This window comes from Pongo abelii, chromosome 6 (assembly GCF_028885655.2).
Source record: "Pongo abelii isolate AG06213 chromosome 6, NHGRI_mPonAbe1-v2.0_pri, whole genome shotgun sequence".
NCBI classification, from domain to species: domain Eukaryota; kingdom Metazoa; phylum Chordata; class Mammalia; order Primates; family Hominidae; genus Pongo; species Pongo abelii.
In genome coordinates, this window is record NC_071991.2 from 126,990,586 (window position 1) to 127,011,056 (window position 20,471).

General features: G+C 40.8%; 1 protein-coding gene across 7 annotated transcripts in view; it reads left to right on the plus strand.

The window, feature by feature from the left end:
- Positions 1–20,471, plus strand: part of NRF1 (nuclear respiratory factor 1) — a 140,899-nt gene that overhangs the window by 91,104 nt on the left and 29,324 nt on the right. For all 7 annotated transcript variants that reach the window (XM_054559813.2, XM_024250202.3, XM_054559815.2 and 4 more), the window contains exons 6-10: positions 2,121–2,279; positions 3,415–3,612; positions 4,519–4,620; positions 10,274–10,431; positions 20,293–20,417. In XM_054559813.2, coding sequence (XP_054415788.1) covers positions 2,121–2,279; positions 3,415–3,612; positions 4,519–4,620; positions 10,274–10,431; positions 20,293–20,417 — 742 coding nt within the window. The remainder of the gene's footprint in view (positions 1–2,120; positions 2,280–3,414; positions 3,613–4,518; positions 4,621–10,273; positions 10,432–20,292; positions 20,418–20,471) is intronic.

Here is a 20,471-nt window from a genome sequence, read left to right on the forward strand (position 1 = left end):
GGTTTAAGACAGGGTCTTGCTCTGTCACCCGCTTTAGGATTTTTGTTTTGTTTTGAGACAAGGTCTCACTCTGTCACCCAGGCTGGAGTGAAGTGGCACCATCATGGCTCACTGCAGCCTTGACCTCCTGAGCTCAAGCAATCCTCCTGCCTCAGCCTCTCTAGTAGCTGGGACTACAGGCACGTGCCTCTGTAGCCGACTGAGTTTTGTATTTTTGGTAGAGACAGAGTCCCACTGTGTTGCCCAAGCTGGTCTCAAACTCCTGGTCTCAAGCAATCTGCCTGCCTGAGCCTCCCAAGGTGCAGGGATTACAGACATGAGCCACTGCACCCAACCCACTTTAGGATTTTGTTAATTTAGAATTATTTAGCCTTCTCATTTCATTTTCTCCAGACTCTCCTAGGTATGAATATAAAGAATTCTCCTTTTTGGAAACTGTTAATGGTATTCAAAGAAAAGGGAGTTTATGAAAGTCTATATCAGTTTATTTAATCTATACCTCTGAGAAAGCCATTTTTTTAACATGAAGAAGTATAAAATATTGTGTGTGAAGATTAAGCCCTTTCCTGCTCTGTGTATTTGAGCCTAGAAAAAGACACACTCCCAAGAAATTAGAATAAAGGGAAAAATGACTTTGAGATGTACTTTCCTAAAATAACTGAAGTAATGACCGCATGAGCCAGCTGATGGGTTTTTAAATGGATACGCTTCTATCAGCCTGCTGCTTGATGCCAGAGCCAAATATATATGGAGTGTATTATATCATATCCTGTAGGCAGGAGACTGTCAGGGCATTGGGGACTTAGAGAGGTGAAGTGGCAGGCTTGGCACAGGAATTAACAGCATGACTACCGTCAACCAGAACTTTATTAGGTAAACATTACTGATTGGGTTCATGGTTCCCTATTATGTAACAATTTGTATCATCTTCTCATAAAATAATATCTAATATTTATTATAAGAATGATAAGAACACCTGATATTTATAGAAATCTTTAATATTAAAGTGTTGCTGTACTCATTCTCTCATTAATACTTAAGTATTCTCATTTCTGTTTTTTTCTTGTTTTACTTTGTAACTACAAATCCACGCCCCTGAGTCTGATTCATTGCTAAAAGTGGCCTCTTTTTGGTTTTCAGCTGCAGGGGCAATATGGGTGCATCCTTAGTTGCAGGATGCTACTTATATCTGGAGTGCTATAGACCACCAGGTTAAAAGGAAAACAGTAGGTCTGGGAAGGAGGAATAGATCATAACTTGATAAACTGCTTTTCTTGCCAGAAATCATTATCAGCGATTAAGAATATTCACAAAGTAGACCCTCCCCCAGCACACACAGAGTGTGGTTACTATGCCAGGAAATAAGAATGGCAGTTGTCTTTGTGGTTTAAAACCTGTTTGATCTGGATTTGATTTGTAAAATAAATCTGAATGAAGTCCATAATGCATTTAAATTCGCACATGCTTTACTATGTCTATATGTCAGACTCATGGACAGTGGCCTAGCTTACTGGAAAATTTCTAGAAGAGTTTTAGGGTTATTTTCCCTTTTTATTAAGTTGAAGGTCTGTTTGTTTTCGTATATTTTATAATCAGCCACCTTATTGAATTCTCATTATTGTTTGTAGTAGTTTTTCATTTGATCTCTTTGGAATTCTCTAGATATAAGGTGACTTCATCTATAAATAATAATGATTTTATCAGCTCACCTCTTATTTCTCTCTTATCTAATTGCATGGATTCCTACTTCCAGAACAGTGTTGAAAACACCCCGAGTTTGGCACCTTACATGCATGAAAACTGTAGAAGGGAAATAAGCTATAGTACCAGTAATATCTTGGGAAGCAGAAATTAAACTTAGAGGTAGATATTCTTACTCTTAGAGGAACAAGTCTACAAAATGCAGCCTAAGGTGCACTTTACCAACATATTTATAATTCTCAACCACCCATGGAGATATAGGAACCTATGGAAAACAGTGAGTTTTCATCAGTCACATCTTAGAATTCTCTGGGACCTTCCTGGAAACCTCTCTGTTTTATAAGGTTAGAATTTAAGGAATCATAAACATACCCCAGATGTCTTTCATGAGTATTGATGACCACACTGTTCTCTTCCAGGCCCAGCTTCGGGCATTTATCCCAGAGATGCTCAAGTACTCTACAGGTCGGGGAAAACCAGGCTGGGGGAAAGAAAGCTGCAAGCCCATCTGGTGGCCTGAAGATATCCCCTGGGCAAATGTCCGGAGTGATGTCCGCACAGAAGAGCAAAAGCAGAGGGTGAGAGTTCCTCTGACTGAGTTGCCTGGTTGCTTTTCCATCCTAAATTAACCACCTCAATTTTTGTCATTTCTACATCTTGTGCTAGAAAGTCTTTGGGTAATAGTTAAGCCTGTCCCTCCAAAGACTGATGTTCTTTGATTTATAGCCTTTTCCATTTGTCGCTCCATCACTATACTATAAAGAGAAGACTGGGGTGAGTTCATGAATTTAAAATGTGTCTTCAGGGTTGCCTTTTGGAGCAGTTTTAATTTTATGAAGTGCTTGGGAAAGTCAAAGAAACTTGAAGTAAAAGTATTAATCACTTTGAACACTTAGAAATGCTTTTATTTCTGGTTACTAAAAATCATTGTTGAAAAATGTAAATATGGATTTAGAGGGATATGAAGTCTGCCAGCTGAGCCTGCTAATAACAAAACTTTTACAAGAAAGACTAAACTACATACCATTCCTTATTTTTTTTGTGTATTTATTTTTCTTTTCTTTTTTTTTTTTTTTTTTTTTTTTTTTGAGACAGAGTCTCACTCTTGTTGCCCAGGCTGGAGTGCAATGGCGTGATCTCGGCTCGCTGCAACCTCTGCCTCCCGGGTTCAAGCAATTCTCCTGTCTCAACCTCCCGAGTAGTTGGGATTACAGGCATGTGCCACCATGCCTGGCTAATTTTGTATTTTCAGTAGAGACGGGGTTTCTCCATGTTGGTCAGGCTGGTCTCGAACTCCCGACCTCAGGCCATCCGCCCTCCTCAGCCTCCCAAAGTGCTGGGATTACAGGCGCGAGCCACCATGCCTGGCCACGTATTTATTTTTCATTTAGCTTGGAAGTTTACTGAGAATCTTAATATGCCATTCTTGATCAGAATAATCTTTCTTTGCAAGAAGTTTAAGAGTTTGGCCTCAGGTTGGAATAGGGTGTAAACTAGACTTTGATCAAGAAGAAACCAATGAGAAGCCCTCTTTGATACTTTGTACTCAGCTTCTTTCTACCAGAACCAGTCTGTGGGAGGTAATCCTAGGAGAGTTTATAAGAGGTTTGGTTTGGTTTGATTTGATAAAGAAGTAGCTGCTTATTGCATATTGGGACTAAATAACCAAAGTTTTTTGTGGCTTAATGTGCTTTTCCGGTCATTTGGTGACAGGTTTCATGGACCCAGGCACTACGGACCATAGTTAAAAACTGTTATAAACAGCATGGGCGGGAAGACCTTTTGTATGCCTTTGAAGATCAGCAAACGCAAACACAGGCCACAGCCACACATAGTATAGCTCATCTTGTACCATCACAGACTGTAGTCCAGACCTTTAGTAACCCTGATGGCACTGTCTCACTTATCCAGGTGAGTAAACCTGAGGGCTACCAGACTGTGGCTTCTGAGATGGATCAGTGGGCACCTCACCTCAGACTAGGGAAAGTTTCCTTTGTGCGAACTCTTGTATGAACTTTATATAGCTCCCCAAGATCTTGCTACCTGAAATTGATTTCTGAAGAATAGTTTAAATTCTTTGCATTTGCTAAATACAGGGCTATGCGTAGCTTCCTGGACATTTCCAAAACAAAGCACTTTTAAAGGGCTCTTTTTTTTTGAGACAAGATCTCCCTCTGTCATCACAGCTCACTGCAGCCTCAACCTCCTGGGCTCAAGTGATTCTCCCACCTCAGCCTCCCGAGTAGCTGGGACTACAGGTGTATGCCACCAGGCCTGGCTGAATTTTTTTTTTTTTTTTTTTTTAAGTAGAGATGAGGTCTTGCTGTGTTGCCCAGGCTGGTCTCAAACTCCCGAGCTCAAGTGATCCTCCTGCCTCGGCCTCCTAAAATGCTGGGATTACAGATGTGAGCCACCATGCCTGGCCTTAAAATGACTTCTGTTTTACAGTTTCACTGTCAGTGATAGGGAAGTATTCCTTCTGAATGACCTCTTCTGAGGTAAAACACAATTTGTTGATTGGGAACCTCTAAAGTTCAGATTGAAGTGAGAATAAAAAGTTGGTTAACCGACACTGGGCATGGATGTGGCGATGTGATAGCTCTTCTCATATTGACTTATTTGGTTGAAGTAAAATTCTGAAACTCGTCATAGTCTCTGAACTATGATTTTAGTGAGCTATGATTTTAGATTTCACATCATAAGGCATATTAGTTGTTATCTATGTTGAATTTGGGATTAAATGAGTCTTAGCTTCTGAGTAAAGAAGTGGAAAGATCCATCCACTGACACTTAACCACTTTCCATATTTTTCTTTAGGTTGGTACAGGGGCAACAGTAGCCACATTGGCTGATGCTTCAGAATTGCCAACCACGGTCACCGTTGCCCAAGTGAATTATTCTGCCGTGGCTGATGGAGAGGTAAGAAAGAGATTCCATCTGCGTCTTCTTAAATACTTGAATGTATAATGAGGGAAAAGCGAGGGTCCAGAAGATGGAGTAGCCTGCATGGCTGCAGCACTCTTTCATTTAAACCTTTTGAACATGAGACCATGAAAGTTTTAGAAAGTGTCTTATGCTATGTGTATTAATTGTAACAGTTAAGATTCATGGATTAGTATGACTCAAACCCAACTGTCAGGAACTTAGAATTTTACATTTGAATGTATAGCATTTGGTATTATACACAATACAGAGGGATTATCCCTTTACCATTTTTATGCTGTGAATCCCAAAGAATTTCATCTTTGGTCTTTATTAAAAAAAATGACACATTAAAACTGGAACTGACTAAGGGAAGCCTTCTTTGAAGGGATAAATATGTTTGCAAGTCAGTAACATGATTTATTACATTTTAAATATGCCTTTGAAAAGATTTCTTAGGAGAATTCTTCCTTACCAAAATTGGGATAATTATGGGACATTAACCTAAAGACAGCCAACCTTTATTGATCACTTGGTGGGCTAAACACTCAACCCTATGCAGTATAAAGTTCTGTTATCATCTTCACTTTAGAGATGAGAAAACCAAGACATAACAGAGCTTAGATGATTTGCCCAAAGTCCCATAGCAGTGTTGAAGCTGGATAATGCATTGAGAAAAACATTGCCTAGGCTCTGAGCCATTGGTGAAGATTCAACAGTGAAGGAAGGGGTTTGTTACGTCACCATGAGTGTTTCCCTTGAAGATACTGATGTGGTGTGCTGAAGTTTGAAAAATAGCCAACAGATGTCAAAGAGCAGTATCAGAATAAAGCTAAGAGTATTATCTCACCCTTGTTGAGAGCCATGGAGCATTTCCCTTTAGAACACCACAAAGTCACTTTCATTTGTGCCCCTCAGGAGAGGGGGAGAACTGGCAAAGGCCGCATGGCTGGGAGATGGAGGGAGAGTGCACTGCAGGCTCCTCGGCCAGCCTGCATGTGCCAAACCCCTGTGTAGCTGCAGATGTGTGGAGTTGATTCGCACAGGATCCTTGCTGTCATGGGACTCCAGTCTAGTAGGGAAGAGAGATGTCCACGTGAATGAACTCTAGCCTTGCTGTAAGGGATGCTGCAAAGCATATGTGCCTCCTTTCCACCTAAGGAGCCCGGGAAAGTTTGGGACACTGAAAAACTTGGTTATTGGGTGAGGAAAGGTGAAGGTTGACAGGACACTTACTTTCTAAGTATATAAACATCATTAAAGGATATGGATTAACAAAGCAAAGAATTTGTCAGTCCCAGAACACTAGAACGAGATGACACTCTTTAAAGTCTGAAAGAGGTGGAAAACAATGAGGGGTACAGTTAGGAGATGTGTTAGTTTTTGGCTTAGACAAAGTTATCAACCATATCTCTCTACTGAATGTTTCTTGGTACTATTTAAAGAAAGTAACTTTGTTTCCTTCTATAAAAAAATTTGTTTTTGACACATAATATTTATAACATTAATGGAGTTGCGTTTCTTTTTTTTTTTTTTTTTTTTTTTTTGAGACGGACTCTCACTCTGTGGCCCAGGCTGGAGTATAGTGGCACGATCTCAGCTCACTTCAACCTCCGCCTCCCAGGTTCGAGCGATTCTTCTGCTCAGCCTCCCGAGTAGCACCAGGCATGCACCACCATGCCCAGCTAATTTTTGTATTTTCAGTAGAAACGGGGTTTCACCATGTTGGCCAGGATGGTCTCGATCTCTTGACCTCATGATCCGCCTGCCTTGGCCTCCCAAAGTGCTAGGATTATATATAGTACATATAATTCTGTTAGAAGAAGAGAAAGCCAAAGTACAAAAACATTAGAGATGTGAATTTTAAACTGAACCATCAATATATGTAACAGTTTTGAATTGCATAACTCATTTTAGGTGCATTTTTATGAATGTCAGTTTACCTTAAATATGGGCAGGCTGAATAACAAGTAGGAAAATATCAATAGTATTTTTCCATCCATCCCTTCAGTAAACACTTTTTGAGCCCTGTGCCAGGCACTGTAGAGACTATAGATAAAAGATAATAAAGACTCCCCTTTCCCTTAAGGAGCACATAGGTAGGCAGTAGAGAAAAGCAAAGAACAATTGCAGTGAGATAAGGGTCTACTAGCAGCAAGCCCAGGGTGCTATGGAACAGCAGAGGAGAGGCCCTCATCTGGACTTCAGGGGAGTGGAATTGTCTCAGGAAACACTTCCCAGAGGTAGCCCCTGAGCTTAGACTAGAGTGGTAACTAGCCAAACAAAGGAGAGGGATGGGAGTTCTATCCTGTCAAAGGGAGCAACACATTCAGTGCCTTGACTTGTGAAAGCGTGGAACAGCCACAGTTTGAAGGGCCTTGTGGTAGTGGGCCTCTCTCAGAAATGCATAGTAGCTAATGAGATATCTTCTGAATATCTTCCTCTCCCAGGGCTTGTGGCCCTTTCTTTGGGGAAGGGAGTGCAACAAGAGCTCAAGTAAACACAGTTTAAGAAAGCACTGAGAACTCAGGAATAGGAAATTCCGAAGAGATGCTGGCACTTGAGCTGATTTCTTGATCATCTGCCGTGTTTCTGATTAGAAATCTCTTCTCTGTTTCTCCTCCTATTTTCTCTTCACTGTTTACTGTCATTCCATGCCATATAATTTAACTTTCTTAAATTATACTGTATATGGCAGCATTCTAATGCTATTTTCACTACAAATATAGTTGTAACTAAATGTGTCTATATTGACTTGCTGCCTTTTGAGTTTGAGGACTTGAGAGAGCCTCACTGGGCCAAGCTCAAGTGAGACCAGCAACATGGGCCAGACTAAAATAGAGGGGCAGATCAGAAACAGGAAGACCATTCCCTAGCAGTAGGCAACAGCGCTGCCCGGCTTCAGTGGATGTTTTGAACGGACTCATCAGCCACCTAAGAATTGATAGTGCAGCTTGCCTCTTATGGTGGCAGTGTTGGCAGTGATGTTCATTGGAGCAATGAGATCAAAGCAACCAACCTTGGAAAGCAAGAGCTTTGAAGTTCCTGAGGGGCAACTTTGCAGCTCTAGGATATCTCTGCCTCAGGAGTGATGGGCCCTGAAGGCTTGCTGGCACAATCCACTGCCCATGAGAACTCAGGACAAACACGAAGGTAGCTCAAAGGAATGTCTCTTTCTCTGGGAGGCTTTTGGCAAACATTCTGAAAAGCATTATCATAATCTAAATATGGTAATAGAACTAAAGCAGGAAGCATTTAAAATATCTACCTCCTAGAGCTTGGAGCACTTTCTTTGGGACACAGTAACAAGCAGGCACAAGATAACTACTCACTAGGCCCCAGCAATGTGAAGCAGGAATAGCAAGAGCTTCAGTAAGCACTGCTAAGGTCCTGAGACCCAGGAGTCCAAAGACATATACACCTGAGCTGATGGATCACCTGCTGTACTTCCAAATAGAAATTGCTTTTACTGCCCCTGCTGCTTTTCAGTTTTGAGGGTGGGTAGTTAATCAACCAGTATTTATTCAGCAAAATGGACTGAAGTAACTAGATACAGGTATTCAGAACTAAGTCTCTAAACACAGAGAATTGTACTAAAATCAGTAGTTCTGTACCCCGGACCAGAGGGGACATTTGGCAATACCTGGAGACATTTTTTACTGTCCTGACTGAGGAGGGTGCTATTGGCATCTAGTGGGTACAAGCTGGGATGCTGCTAACCATCCTGCAATGCACAGGACAGCCCCACAACCAAGGATACCTTGGCCAAAATGTTAGCATGCCAAGGCTGAGAGACTCTGTAGGCCTAGCAAACCTGGATTCTCATGTATCCTGTCACCAGAGAGTATGATTTTTATTTTTGGGTTTTTTGCTGTGGGCAGTGGGAGAGTCTTCATAACTTCTCCCCTACTAAAAAGAAAGCAGCTTTTGCTACACTTTAAAAAATTAGTTTCTGAGTTTAGCAGTTTCTATCAAAAATAAACATGCCAAATAAGTTTGATCTATAATTCTACCTCCAGGCATTTACCCTATAAATAGACTCACATGTAATATACAAAGTATAATAGTATATAAGGATATTCATCACAGCACTGTTTGTTAATAGCAAAAGACTGTAAACCACTTAAATGTGCATTAAAAGATGACTTGTTAAATAAATCATGATGTTTCTATATAATGCAATGCTTCCCAGCACTTTGGGAGGCAGAGGCGGGTGGATTACCTGAAGTCGAGAGTTCAAGACCAGCCTAACCAACATGGAGAAACCCCGTTTCTACTAAAAATACAAAATTAGCTGGGTGTGGTGTTGGGGTGCCTGTAATCCCAGCTACTTGGGAGGTTGAGGCGGGAGAATCGCTTGAACCCGGGAGGCGGAGGTTGCGGTGAGCCGAGATCGCGCCACTGCACTCCAGCCTGGGCAACAAGAGCAAAACTCCGTCTCCAACAAAAAAAAAAAAAAAAAAAAAAAAATGCAATCGTATGCAGCCATTCTTAAGAATCATGAATGAGTAAAGTAGTTTTATATGTTCCAAAATTGAATCATTTCAGAGATGTACTGTTTGTGAAAAAAGCAAGATACAAAAGATATGTAGAATATGCTGCCATTTTTATTTTAGAGGAGGGAGTAGAAAGGGGAAATGGGGTGAATGTGTGTGTGTGTCTGTATAAATATACTTCCATATAGCAGGAATAGCTCTACAAAGGTACACCAGAAAATAGGTATGTTACATGGAAATATTGTATAATGATAAAAAAATAATAAAAGAGAAAGAAAATAGGCACAGTAGTAGACCCTTTGGACAAAGTGTCTAGAGTACTGGTATCATATTCCCTTTGATACAGTTTGAAATTTTGGTATAGTTTGAATTTTTTTTTCCTTTCATGGCCCATTTCTAACAAGCCAGCCTATATATTTTTAAACTTTATTATGTATTTATTTAAATTGACAAAAAATTGTATATATTTATCTGGCACAACATGTTGTTTTGAAGTATGTATACATCAGGAAGTAAATTGAGAAACGCATTTAAAAGTGTAGAGTGGGCCGGGCGTGGTGACTCATGCCTGTAATCCCAGCACTTTGGGAGACTGAGGCAGGTGGATCACCTAAGGTCAGGAGTTTGAGACCAGCCTGGCCAACATGGTGAAACCCCATCTCTACTAAAAATACAAAAATTAGCCAGGGGTGGTGGTACACACCTGTAGTCCCAACTACTTGGGAGCCTGAGGCAGGAGAATTGCTCAACCTGGGAGGTGGAGGTTGCAGTGAGCCAAGATCGTGCCATTGCACTCCAGCTTGGGCAACAGAGGGAGACTCCCTCTCAAAAAAAAAAAAAGGTACAGTGGAAGGTCTTGCTTTCTGTCTCCCATCCAACGTGTTTCCAACTTCTCAACCCCACACATACAATTTCAGTGGCTTTTGTGTGTCCTTCCAGAATTTCTTCATGCAAATGCAAGCAAATTCAGGTATATATTCTAATACCCCCTTTTTTATGCAAAAGGTAGCATGCTTAAAGCTCTGTTCTGTACATTGCAGGTCATTTTAAAGAGTATGTGTATTTAGCCAAAAAGTAGCAATTATTAGAAAAATTACTTGTAAAATTATACTTTTGTGGCTTTTTTTTTTACTATCGTGTCCTTTCTGCCTCAGGTGGAACAAAATTGGGCCACGTTACAGGGAGGTGAGATGACCATCCAGACGACGCAAGCGTCAGAGGCCACCCAGGCAGTGGCATCGTTGGCAGAGGCCGCAGTGGCAGCTTCTCAGGAGATGCAGCAGGGAGCTACAGTCACTATGGCGCTTAACAGGTGGTGGCAAGAGTGTGGGAATAAATGAGGATCACAAATCTGTCCCTGCAGATATGGGTGGAGGCCCCTTAAAGAGAAATGTATCTGTTTGCCACAGTTGGCAGTTGGAACTTAACACTCTTGGCCCATACAATATTATAGTTTGGCCTATAATAGGTCAGCCCTTACCAAGAAAAATTAAACTTCTTTCCTTCAGGTGTGCTTAGGAAAGGTGATGTGAAATGGAATCCTCCAGTAAAAGGTAGTTTCCAAAACTCAATGTATTGTTTCCTGCTTAGTTCCTTCTACTGGCTGTTGATGGAAAGATCATCTCCGCATCATTCTTCACTCCTGCCACCACCCAGCCCCAACAACCAGTGCAGCCTTTCTGACTTCCAGCCCAAGCTGGTTAAGCCTTCCCGTTTATCCTATTCTGTGTCCAGTAAGCAGAAGCAGTAAGGCTTGAGTGCTTCATGTTTTCAAGGGATACAGAACAAATTAAGAGGCTTCGGATTATTGTCCTTTTGCCCTACAAAAGAAACTGCATTTTGTTGGGGGTATTAATCCACGTTTAAGCAGCAAGTGGCTGATTTTACTTGCCTTTGAGAAAAATGTGTTGCCCTTGCTTATCAGTGAGCTCAAGATAAATAAGTTTTGGATTATTGGGGAAAATAATGAACTTTTTTCTTCAGGTATGTTAGGAAGGGTGCTGCCAAATGGGATGCTCCAAGAGGTGGTTTCTGAAACTCGATTGTATTGTTCCCTGCCTGGTTCCTTCTACTGGTTGTTGACAGGAAGGATCAGCTTCATATCATTCTCCCACTTCTTCATTCCTGATGCAATTTTATTTTTAATGGACTCAGGCATTTAAATTAATGGTCAAGAGTATGAGCCTTGATGCCAGACTACTTGGGTTTGAAGCCCAGCTCTGTCACTTACAAGCTGTTTGGCATCGAGCAGTTCATTTGAACTCTCAGTAGCCAGGCTCTCCTATTCTGTAAAATGGGAGTGATAACAGTACATTCTTCTAGGGGTGTTATGAGAACTGAGTTACTCCATGTGAAATCCTTAGGTCAGTGTCTTGTATGCAGTAAGGGCTGAACTCTTGCGGCATGCCAGCTCTACTGGGTAAGGCTGTAAATAGAGAATAGAGTGTTCTAGCATATACTCTGCCCTCAAATCATACTCTTATTGGGGAGACTGATTTAAGTAAAACACTCAGCAAACAGTATTACTTAGAGTGTAACTCACTATTGAATTGTATGGTAAAGACTATGAACGTTGTAGAAATTCAGAGGAGGGTGATCACCTCCCCTAAATATAAAATCAGTGAAAGTTTAGATTGATTATGATAGATACTAGAGAGCTGTGATGGATTTATGTACAGTTCACTGTATGAGGCTGTATAGTATGGTGGCTGAGAGCAGGGTTCCAACGTCACATAGATTCAGGTTTGAATCCTGGCTCCACCATTTGATCCTGAGAAACATAACCTCTGAGCCTTGTTTTCCCCATTGTTATAATGAGGATAAGACTCATCACACAGAATCATGTATATGAGATAATATAGATAAAATTCTCTTTGCAGTGTCCAACCCATAGTTAGCACTTCAAGAATTATAGTTATTATCATTTAAGTTATATTTTAAGAGTTGTCTATTCTGAATTGATTATAGTGAGAGGAGATTAGAAGATCAGTTAGGAAGAGGCACTCCAGGCACGCCTTGTTAAGGTCTTGGAAGCTGAAGTATGGAGGTAAAGTGATTCTTTTTTTTTTTTTTTTTTTTTTTGAAACGGAGTTTCGCTCTTGTTGCCTAGGCTGAAGTGCAATGGCATGTTCTCGGCTCACCACAGCCTCTGCCTGCCGGGTGCAAGCGATTATCCTGCCTCAGCCTCCCAAGTAGCCGGGATTACAGGCATGTGCCACCACACACGGCTAAGTTTGTATTTTTAGTACAGACAGGGTTTCTCCATGTTGGTCAGGCTGGTCTCGAACTCCCAACCTCAGGTGATCCACCCGCCTCAGCCTCCCAAAGTGCTGGGATTACAGGCATTGAGCCACCACGCCCAGTCTAAGTGATTCATTTTAAAAGAAGTATGGCCAGAGATTGGTGGTTGATGAGGGATAGGAAACTGAAACACACACACACACACACACACACACACAACACATCTTCTCAGAGTTACCTAGTTAGTCCCTAGTGATCAGAACATTTTTTGCAGCCCATTGAGCCATGTTGCTCGTGTTGCTCTTCATTTCTTTTCTTCCCCCACTCACGTATATACTCATCATGTTGCTTTTCAGTAACATGAAAGTCTTACTTGGTTCCTTACACTTGGCTCAATTCTACCCCTGTCTTTGAGAGAAACACCCAGATAAACTTCCTGAAAGGCATGGCCAAGTGAGACCCTCCGTTCCTTTAGTCCAGTAACACCCCCCATTCCCCGCCCAACTGTAGCTTGGGGTCTAACAGGCCCTCACTAAAGACCAGCAAAACTTGATTTCATTGAGACTTGCAGCCAACACCTTGGATATTCCAGTGAAGTGTGTGTGTCCTGGGAACTCTGTACATAGTGGAAAATATGAGGCACATTTGGGCTCCCTTTGTTGTAAGGACCAGAGCTTATTTCTAAAGGCAAGCGGGTAATGGTATCCCCTGAGGGCTTGTTAACAAACTCAGATGCAGCTGAGGTGGCTACAGTGTTTACTCCAAAGGAAGGAGAATGTGTTCACTGTGGCATAGAGGAGGAATAAAGAGATGTTGAAATCTCTTTGCAATCAGGTAGTTCGATGCCCCAGTGAGTGTTAGGGGTTGGTGGATTGCAGCTTCTGCTGGGGATGAAGAAACCAAGCCTGGCAGCAGAGACTAGACTATAGCAGACTATTAGGGGAACATCAGGGCTTTCTGAACCCAACAGAGGTAGCCCATGGTCTAATGTCTTAGTCAGGAGGGTTGGATGTAAGAAACAAGCCCTTAATGTTCGCTTCTTTGTGGACGAGATGCAGTAGAATCATTTAGTCCCTGCACTCTGAGCCTCTCCGCAGAATTTTCTGTTGGAAGTCATCTCATTGAGAAATACACAGAGAAATCTGGTCTTTGTTCCTATGATGACAAAGCAGTTTCATAATCTGCCCTCTTGCAACTTGCTCTGTTTCAGGTGCAGATAAAACAAGCATGGTTCTCTAATAACCACCTGCACCTCTGCTGCAATGTAAACAGCAGATGTGGGCACAGGGTGAGAAGGGAGAGGAAGCTACGTGCAATGGCAGGTTGGGGATAAGGAGGCAGAGGGGCTCCTTCATCTTTTACAGGGTAAAATGGGATCAGGACAGTTGCAGGACAGACTTGTTTCTCAACCACGCTGTTAAGAGAATTTCATACTGCAAGTCACAAGGGCCCAGGGCTCCACAGCTTTTAGCCCACCCTGGCTTTCTAACAACCCAAAGTGGGTATGGAGAAATTGTCCTTTAAAAACCTAAAAACTATGTTAATTTTCATTTTCAAAATAAAGAATAAATCACTTTTGGAAAGGAGGTGGGAAGGGAATCAAAGTGAGCAAATGAGCAGAACATCACAGCTTTAAAAAAATTTGTGTGTGTATGTGTGTGTATATACATACATACATATATATAATACCATATATATATATGTATATATAAAATAGCTTATATATAAGCTATTTAGCCTGAACAACCAGGGAGGAAAGGAAGTAATATCATCATTTACTTGTGATACAGTGATTAATTTGAATTTTCAGTTCTTTCGTTAGACTGTCCTGGACTTGTAGTTCCTCTTAAACATGTCCTTCTACAAACCCATTTCCTGAATATGGCCAGTATAGTCCTTGCATGTAGAGATCATGATTTGGCTTTGTAGACTTACTCTACGTTTCTAAAGTAGTGGAAACTTACTTGATAGTATATTGTTAACACTGAGACAGTATTTATTGTGTGTCTACTGTGTGCAGGGCTGTGACTCAGTGCTATGGGGAAATACTTAGATTAATTCTTCTTAAGGAATTTTAGAATTTGTCTTTTTTTTGTTGTGAAGATTTTGCTTTTAAAAAGTCATATTTTGAAAGAAAAATTTGCTCTTAGTCTTTTTTTTTTTTTTTTGAGACAGAGTCTTGCTCTGTCGCCCGGGCTGGAGTGCAGTGGCGCAATCTCAGCTCACTGCAAGCCCCGCCTCCTGTGTTCACACCGTTCTCCTGCCTCAGTCTCCCGAGTAGCTGGGACTACAGGCGCCCGCCACCACGCCCAGCTAATTTTTTATATTTTTAGTAGAGGCGGGGTTTCACTGTGTTAGCCAGGATGGTCTCAATCTCCTGACCTCGTGATCCACCCGCCTCAGCCTCCCAAAGTGCTGGGATTACAGGCGTGAGCCACCACGCCCAGCTGCTCTTAGTCTTTAAGATGAAATATTATTGACTTAAAATTAGACATATTATTAAAATAAAATGGGGCTTTTATATACGGAGTGATATTTGTCCAATAAAATGGGATGGAAAACTTAGATTAGAAATCTTCTCTGGAATAGAGGTCAGGGATGGTACAACTGCTTTTCTTTCCTAGAGGTAAAGATTAGACACTTACAGATAAAAGGTTGATGGAAACCTCTTATTTATAGCTTTGGTTTTGAAATGACTTTTGTCTAAAAATTGTGAAGTGGTCTAGCTCAGGGCCTTTTTAATTGCTATTCACCTTTTTAAGTGAACATAATCTTTTTCTAGGCTGGGTGCAGTGGCTCACGCCTGTAATCCCAGCACTTTGGGAGGCCGAGGCGGGCGAATCACCTGTGGTCGGGAGTTCGCGACCAGCCTCAACATGGAGAAACCCCGTCTCTATTAAAAATACAAAATTAGCCGGGCGTGGTGGTGCATGCCTGTAATCCCAGCTAGTCAGGAGGCTGAGGCAGGAGAATTGCTTGAACCTGGGAGGCGGAGGTCATGGTGAGCCGAGATCACACCAGTGCACTCCAGCCTGGGCCACAAGAGTGAAACTCCATCTCAGAAAAAAAAAAAAAAAAAAAATCTTTTTCTAGCAGTTTAATTTGGTCGTTTCCCATAAAGTTGAGTGTAAAAGGTTAGAATCGCTCTGGAAATGATAGCCCTGCTTACCATAGGCATCATCGATGTCTTCATGCCCCACGTAAAGACCCTAACTGGGGATTGAATAATTAATCGTACTGACCTGTCAACCTGTCACCCCCATTGCATTGGACCCCTCATCCCTGGCATTCCAGATTGTTTTAGGTTGTTGCTGGTTTTCAGCTTTTCTTCTACCATACCATATTTTAGAAAGAAGTTAAAGAAGATAACTTCAAGTTTTTAGGGCTTTAAGTCGAAATGAGTGTGATCAGTTGCAGGTACACTTTCCTGTCAAGGCTTGGGGAGCTGCCCTCTCCCTTCACTGCCCATGAAACTCATTCTGCCAGAGTGTGTTCAGGATGTACAGGAGTGGCAGGATGTCATCTTTGATGGTCATAAAGATGAGATTATTGTAAATTGTAAGAATAATTATAGGAAATAAGCAGTCACTGAGGTGACCTATAAACAAAGATCCTAATTCCATATAAACAATTCTCATTTACAGTTTTCTTCTTCAGACTATCACACAGCTTTTTCCAAAGAGTATACTTTTCTACTTTCCATAAAGTCTCAGGTCACAGTGTAAATATTTGCATCATTAATCATTGACAGGTGGATGCTGTAAAATTGGCTGGTCATATATTTATGTATCTTTTTCTTTTTTTTTCTCCGAGATAGGTAATTAATAAAATTTCCAGGCCGGGTGCGGTGGCTCATGCCTGTAATCCCAGCACTTTGGGAGGCCGAGGCGGGTGGATCACCTGAGGTCGGGAGTTCGAGACCAGCCTGGCCAACATGGAGAAACCCCGTCTCTACTAAAAATACAAAATTAGCTGGGCATGGTGGTGGGTACCTGTAATCCCAGCTACTCGGGAGGCTAAGGCAGGAGAATCACTTGAACCTGGGAGGCAGAGGTTGCGGTGATTCAAGATCGTGCCATTGCACTCCTGCCTGGGCAACAAGAGTGAAACTCTAGCTCAAAAAAAAAAAAAAAAAAAAAAAAAAAAAAATTCCCAGTGGTTGGTAGTAGTGTTTATTAACATAAATTTCTTAGCAAAATATTAAAAATTAAGGGCCTAAGTACTAAAAAATATTCATTAAAGTCTCTCTAATAAATACTTAAAAGCACTTTAAAATTAAATTCTATCATGAAAAATGTAAAGAACAGTCTTAGTAGTAATTCCAGATCAAGGGTCTCCTGTTGAAAAGACAGTCCTTTCCCTATTGAATGGTGTTGGCACCCTTGTCAAAAACCATGTGACTATATAGGTGAAGGTTTATTTCTAAGCTCTCAATTTTATTCCACTGGTCTATATGTTTGTCTTTATGCCAGTACCATACTGTTTTGATTACCACAGCTTTGTGTTAAGTTTTGAAATCAGAAGTGTGAGTGGTGGTGCTGGGAAAACTGGATATGTACATAAAAAGAATGAAGTTGGACCTTTACCTAACACCGTGTATAAAAATTAACTCAAAGTGGTTCCATGACCTACAACTATAAAACTCTTTGAAGAAAACATGGGGCAAAACTTCATGACATTGGATTTGCCAGTAATTTCTTGGATATGGCAAAGGAAAAATAGACAAATTGGACTTTACGAAAATTGTTAAAATGTGTGCATCAAAAGACTATCAGTAGAGGAAAAAGGCAAGCCACAGAATGGGAGAAAATATTTGCAAATCGTATCTGATAAGGGATTGATATCCAGAATATATAGGGAATGTCTAAAACTCAACAACAACAAAAACTCTATTCAAAAATGGGCAAAGGTCTTGAATAGACATTTATCCAAATTTCTCCAGAGAAGATATGCAGATGGCCAATAAGCACAGGAAAAGATGTGCAACATCACTAATCCAAACTACAATGAGATATCACCTCACACCCATTAAGATGGCCACAATCCAAAAAACAGAAAATAACAAGTGTTGGTGAGGATGTGGAGAAATCGGAAACTTTGTGCACTGTTGGTGGGAATGTAAAATGACATAACCACTGTGGAAAACAATATGATAATTCATCAAAAAATTAAAAATGGGACTACCGTATGTTGCAGCAAATCCACTTCTGGGTACATATCCCAAAGAATTGAAAGCAGGATCTCAGAGAAATATTTGTATGCCTATGTTCACAGCAGCATTATTCACAATAGCTAAAACATGGGAGCAACCAAGTGATCATCGACAGATGAATGGATACACAAAATGTGGTGTATACACACAATGGAATATTATTCGGCCTTTAAAAGGAAGGAAATTCTGACAAATGCTATGACGTGGATGAATCTTGAGCACATTCTGCCAAGTGAAATAAGCCAGACACAAAAGGACAAATACTGTGTGGTTGTATTTATGTGAGATAGAGTAGTCCAAATCACAGAGACAAAAAATAACTCAAAATGGATCTAAGACCTAAAACTATCAAACTCTTAGAAGAAAACATGGGGGCAAAATGTAATGACATTGGATTTGCCTGTGATTTCTTAGATATGACAACAAAGGCACACACACCTATAGTTCCAGCTATTTGCGTCAGGAGGCTAAAGCAGGATTGCTTGAGCCCGGGAATTCAAGACCAGCCTGGGCAGCATAGCAAGATCCCGTCTCTAAAAAATAAAAACAAAAATGAAAAAATCATTGAGGCAGAAAGTAGATGGTGGTTGCCAGGGCCTAGGGAGATGGTAGAATAGGAAGTTTAATGGTCCAGAGTTCCAGTTTTACAAGATGAAGAGAGTTGTGGAGATGAATGATGGTGATGGCTGCACAGCATTCTGAGTGTATTTAACTCCCTGAACTGCACACTTAAGTGTTAAGAATGTAAATTTTATGTTATGTGCATTTTACCACAACAAAATAATTTTTAAAACTGTACAGTACAATCCTAATTATTATTATTATTATTTTTTTTTTTTGAGACAGTTTCACTCTTATTGCCCAGGCTGGAGTGCAATGGCATGATATTGGCTCACCGCAATCTCCACCTCCCGGGTTCAAGCAGTTCTCCTGCCTCAGCCTCTTGAGTAGCTGGGATTACAGGCATGCACCACCACACCTGGCTAATTTTGTATTTTTAGTAGAGACGGAGTTTCTCCATGTTGGTCAGGCTGGTCTCAAACTCCCGACCTCAGGTGATCCACCCGCCTTGGCCTCCCAAAGAGCTAGGATTACAGGCGTGAGCCACCGTGCCTGGCCTTATCTTATCTTTTTAAAGTTATATTTAAGATTAGAAGGAAATAATTATGATATTTAAAATTTTCTTTTATACTTAATAGAGTTTGCTCAAACTTTCTATAAAAGCAAGTATATTGCTTTTATTATCAGAAAAAGATAACTGTTTAAAACACAGGCATAAAAATTTAAAAGCAAGACAAATTAGTAAGAAGAGGAAATTTTTCTGTTTGATGACACTTTTCTGTCCATTCGGTTTCTTTTCCTGCTTCCTAAAATTCTTACAGTGACCAAGAAGTCTTTTGCAGGGGAATTACTATATCTGTTGTTTTACTTGTGTGCTGACTGTCTTAGGTAAAGGAGACTGTATTGAGTTTGGTACATGTTGCTTTGCCCACAGTCCTAACATGTTTACTCCAATTAGTCCCTGTCCCCTTACCCACCTCCACTTACGGCTTGTGCTTACAAGACCACTGCCATGTTACAGCAAAGCTGACTCAACTGGCTTATTTGTCCACTTCTGCTAAACTAAATGGCACCACCATCTCTATTCTATGCCTACTGGAATTCGGTAGTCCCTCAGTAACTGCAAATTGACACCTGATACTTTACCAGAAGGGATAATGAATTTGCCTGTTTTTTCACATTTTTACATCTCTGAAATTTGGATGGCAGATTATAATCTTACAATTGTCAGGAATTTTTCTTCCTTACTGGCCCATGAAATAATAGTATGTCTTAGAGTTTGTAGCATCATAGAATCAAGAAAAATGGGTATTTATGCACATAGTAAAAGCATATAGCAAGGAAAAGAAAGAAAAATAGGACACACTGTTAAAATAGTACTTGCTATGAACAAATGGTTAATGTCTTCCTATTCTACAGAGCATTTGTGCTATGTAGGGAGGTTTATTATTTTGTTGTAATTATAGAGGCAAACTGTATTTATACAGTTTGGACTTGTAGTGATAATTTTAAACTTTAAGTCTTTGTTTTAGCCCTGCCTGGATATACAGTGAGTCAAAGGGAAGAGTTGGACTTTTCAGGATATTAATCAGCCATTACTCTGTATTTGAAAAGCATGACTATAAATCAAATTAATATTTAGTATTAATTGAAGAGTGAGTCCAGGTTGCTGCTGACTCCTCATATTATCGTTCATCCTTGGCTATAAAAGGACAGTCTCAGATGGTCTGCCTTATGTTGCTGTAAGGAGAAAAGAGAAAAGGAAAACTTTGTGATTGACAACCAAAATGGCTTTTGCACTGTGAATATGGATCAGAGCTTCCACTATGGCTTGCAAGCACTCAACTGATATTGATAAGGAAGAAACTGATAATGAGTGCCTTCTGTCCTCAAACACTCATTACCGAGGTTCAGAGAAATTCTCACCATTAGCTTTATAGCTATGTAAGACTTGAGATTTCTCTAGCCATTAATATTATTTCAAAATTACTCTTGGCTTTATCTATTAGCACTGTTATCACGTATTTGCTGGTAGGATCACAACCATGGAGTCAGTAGAAAGACCCAAGGAAGGCATTGAAAGGATGGTTTGTCTTGGCTGCAGTGCTGTTCCTCTATTCATCTTACACATCCCCCTCTCTCCTGTTCCTGTGCCCGCAGCGAAGCTGCCGCCCATGCTGTCGCCACCCTGGCTGAGGCCACCTTACAAGGTGGGGGACAGATCGTCTTGTCTGGGGAAACCGCAGCAGCCGTCGGAGCACTTACTGGAGTCCAAGATGCTAATGGTAAGAGAGCATAAATATTTTATTAAATTTCTTCCCTGTTTCCACTTAAACCTT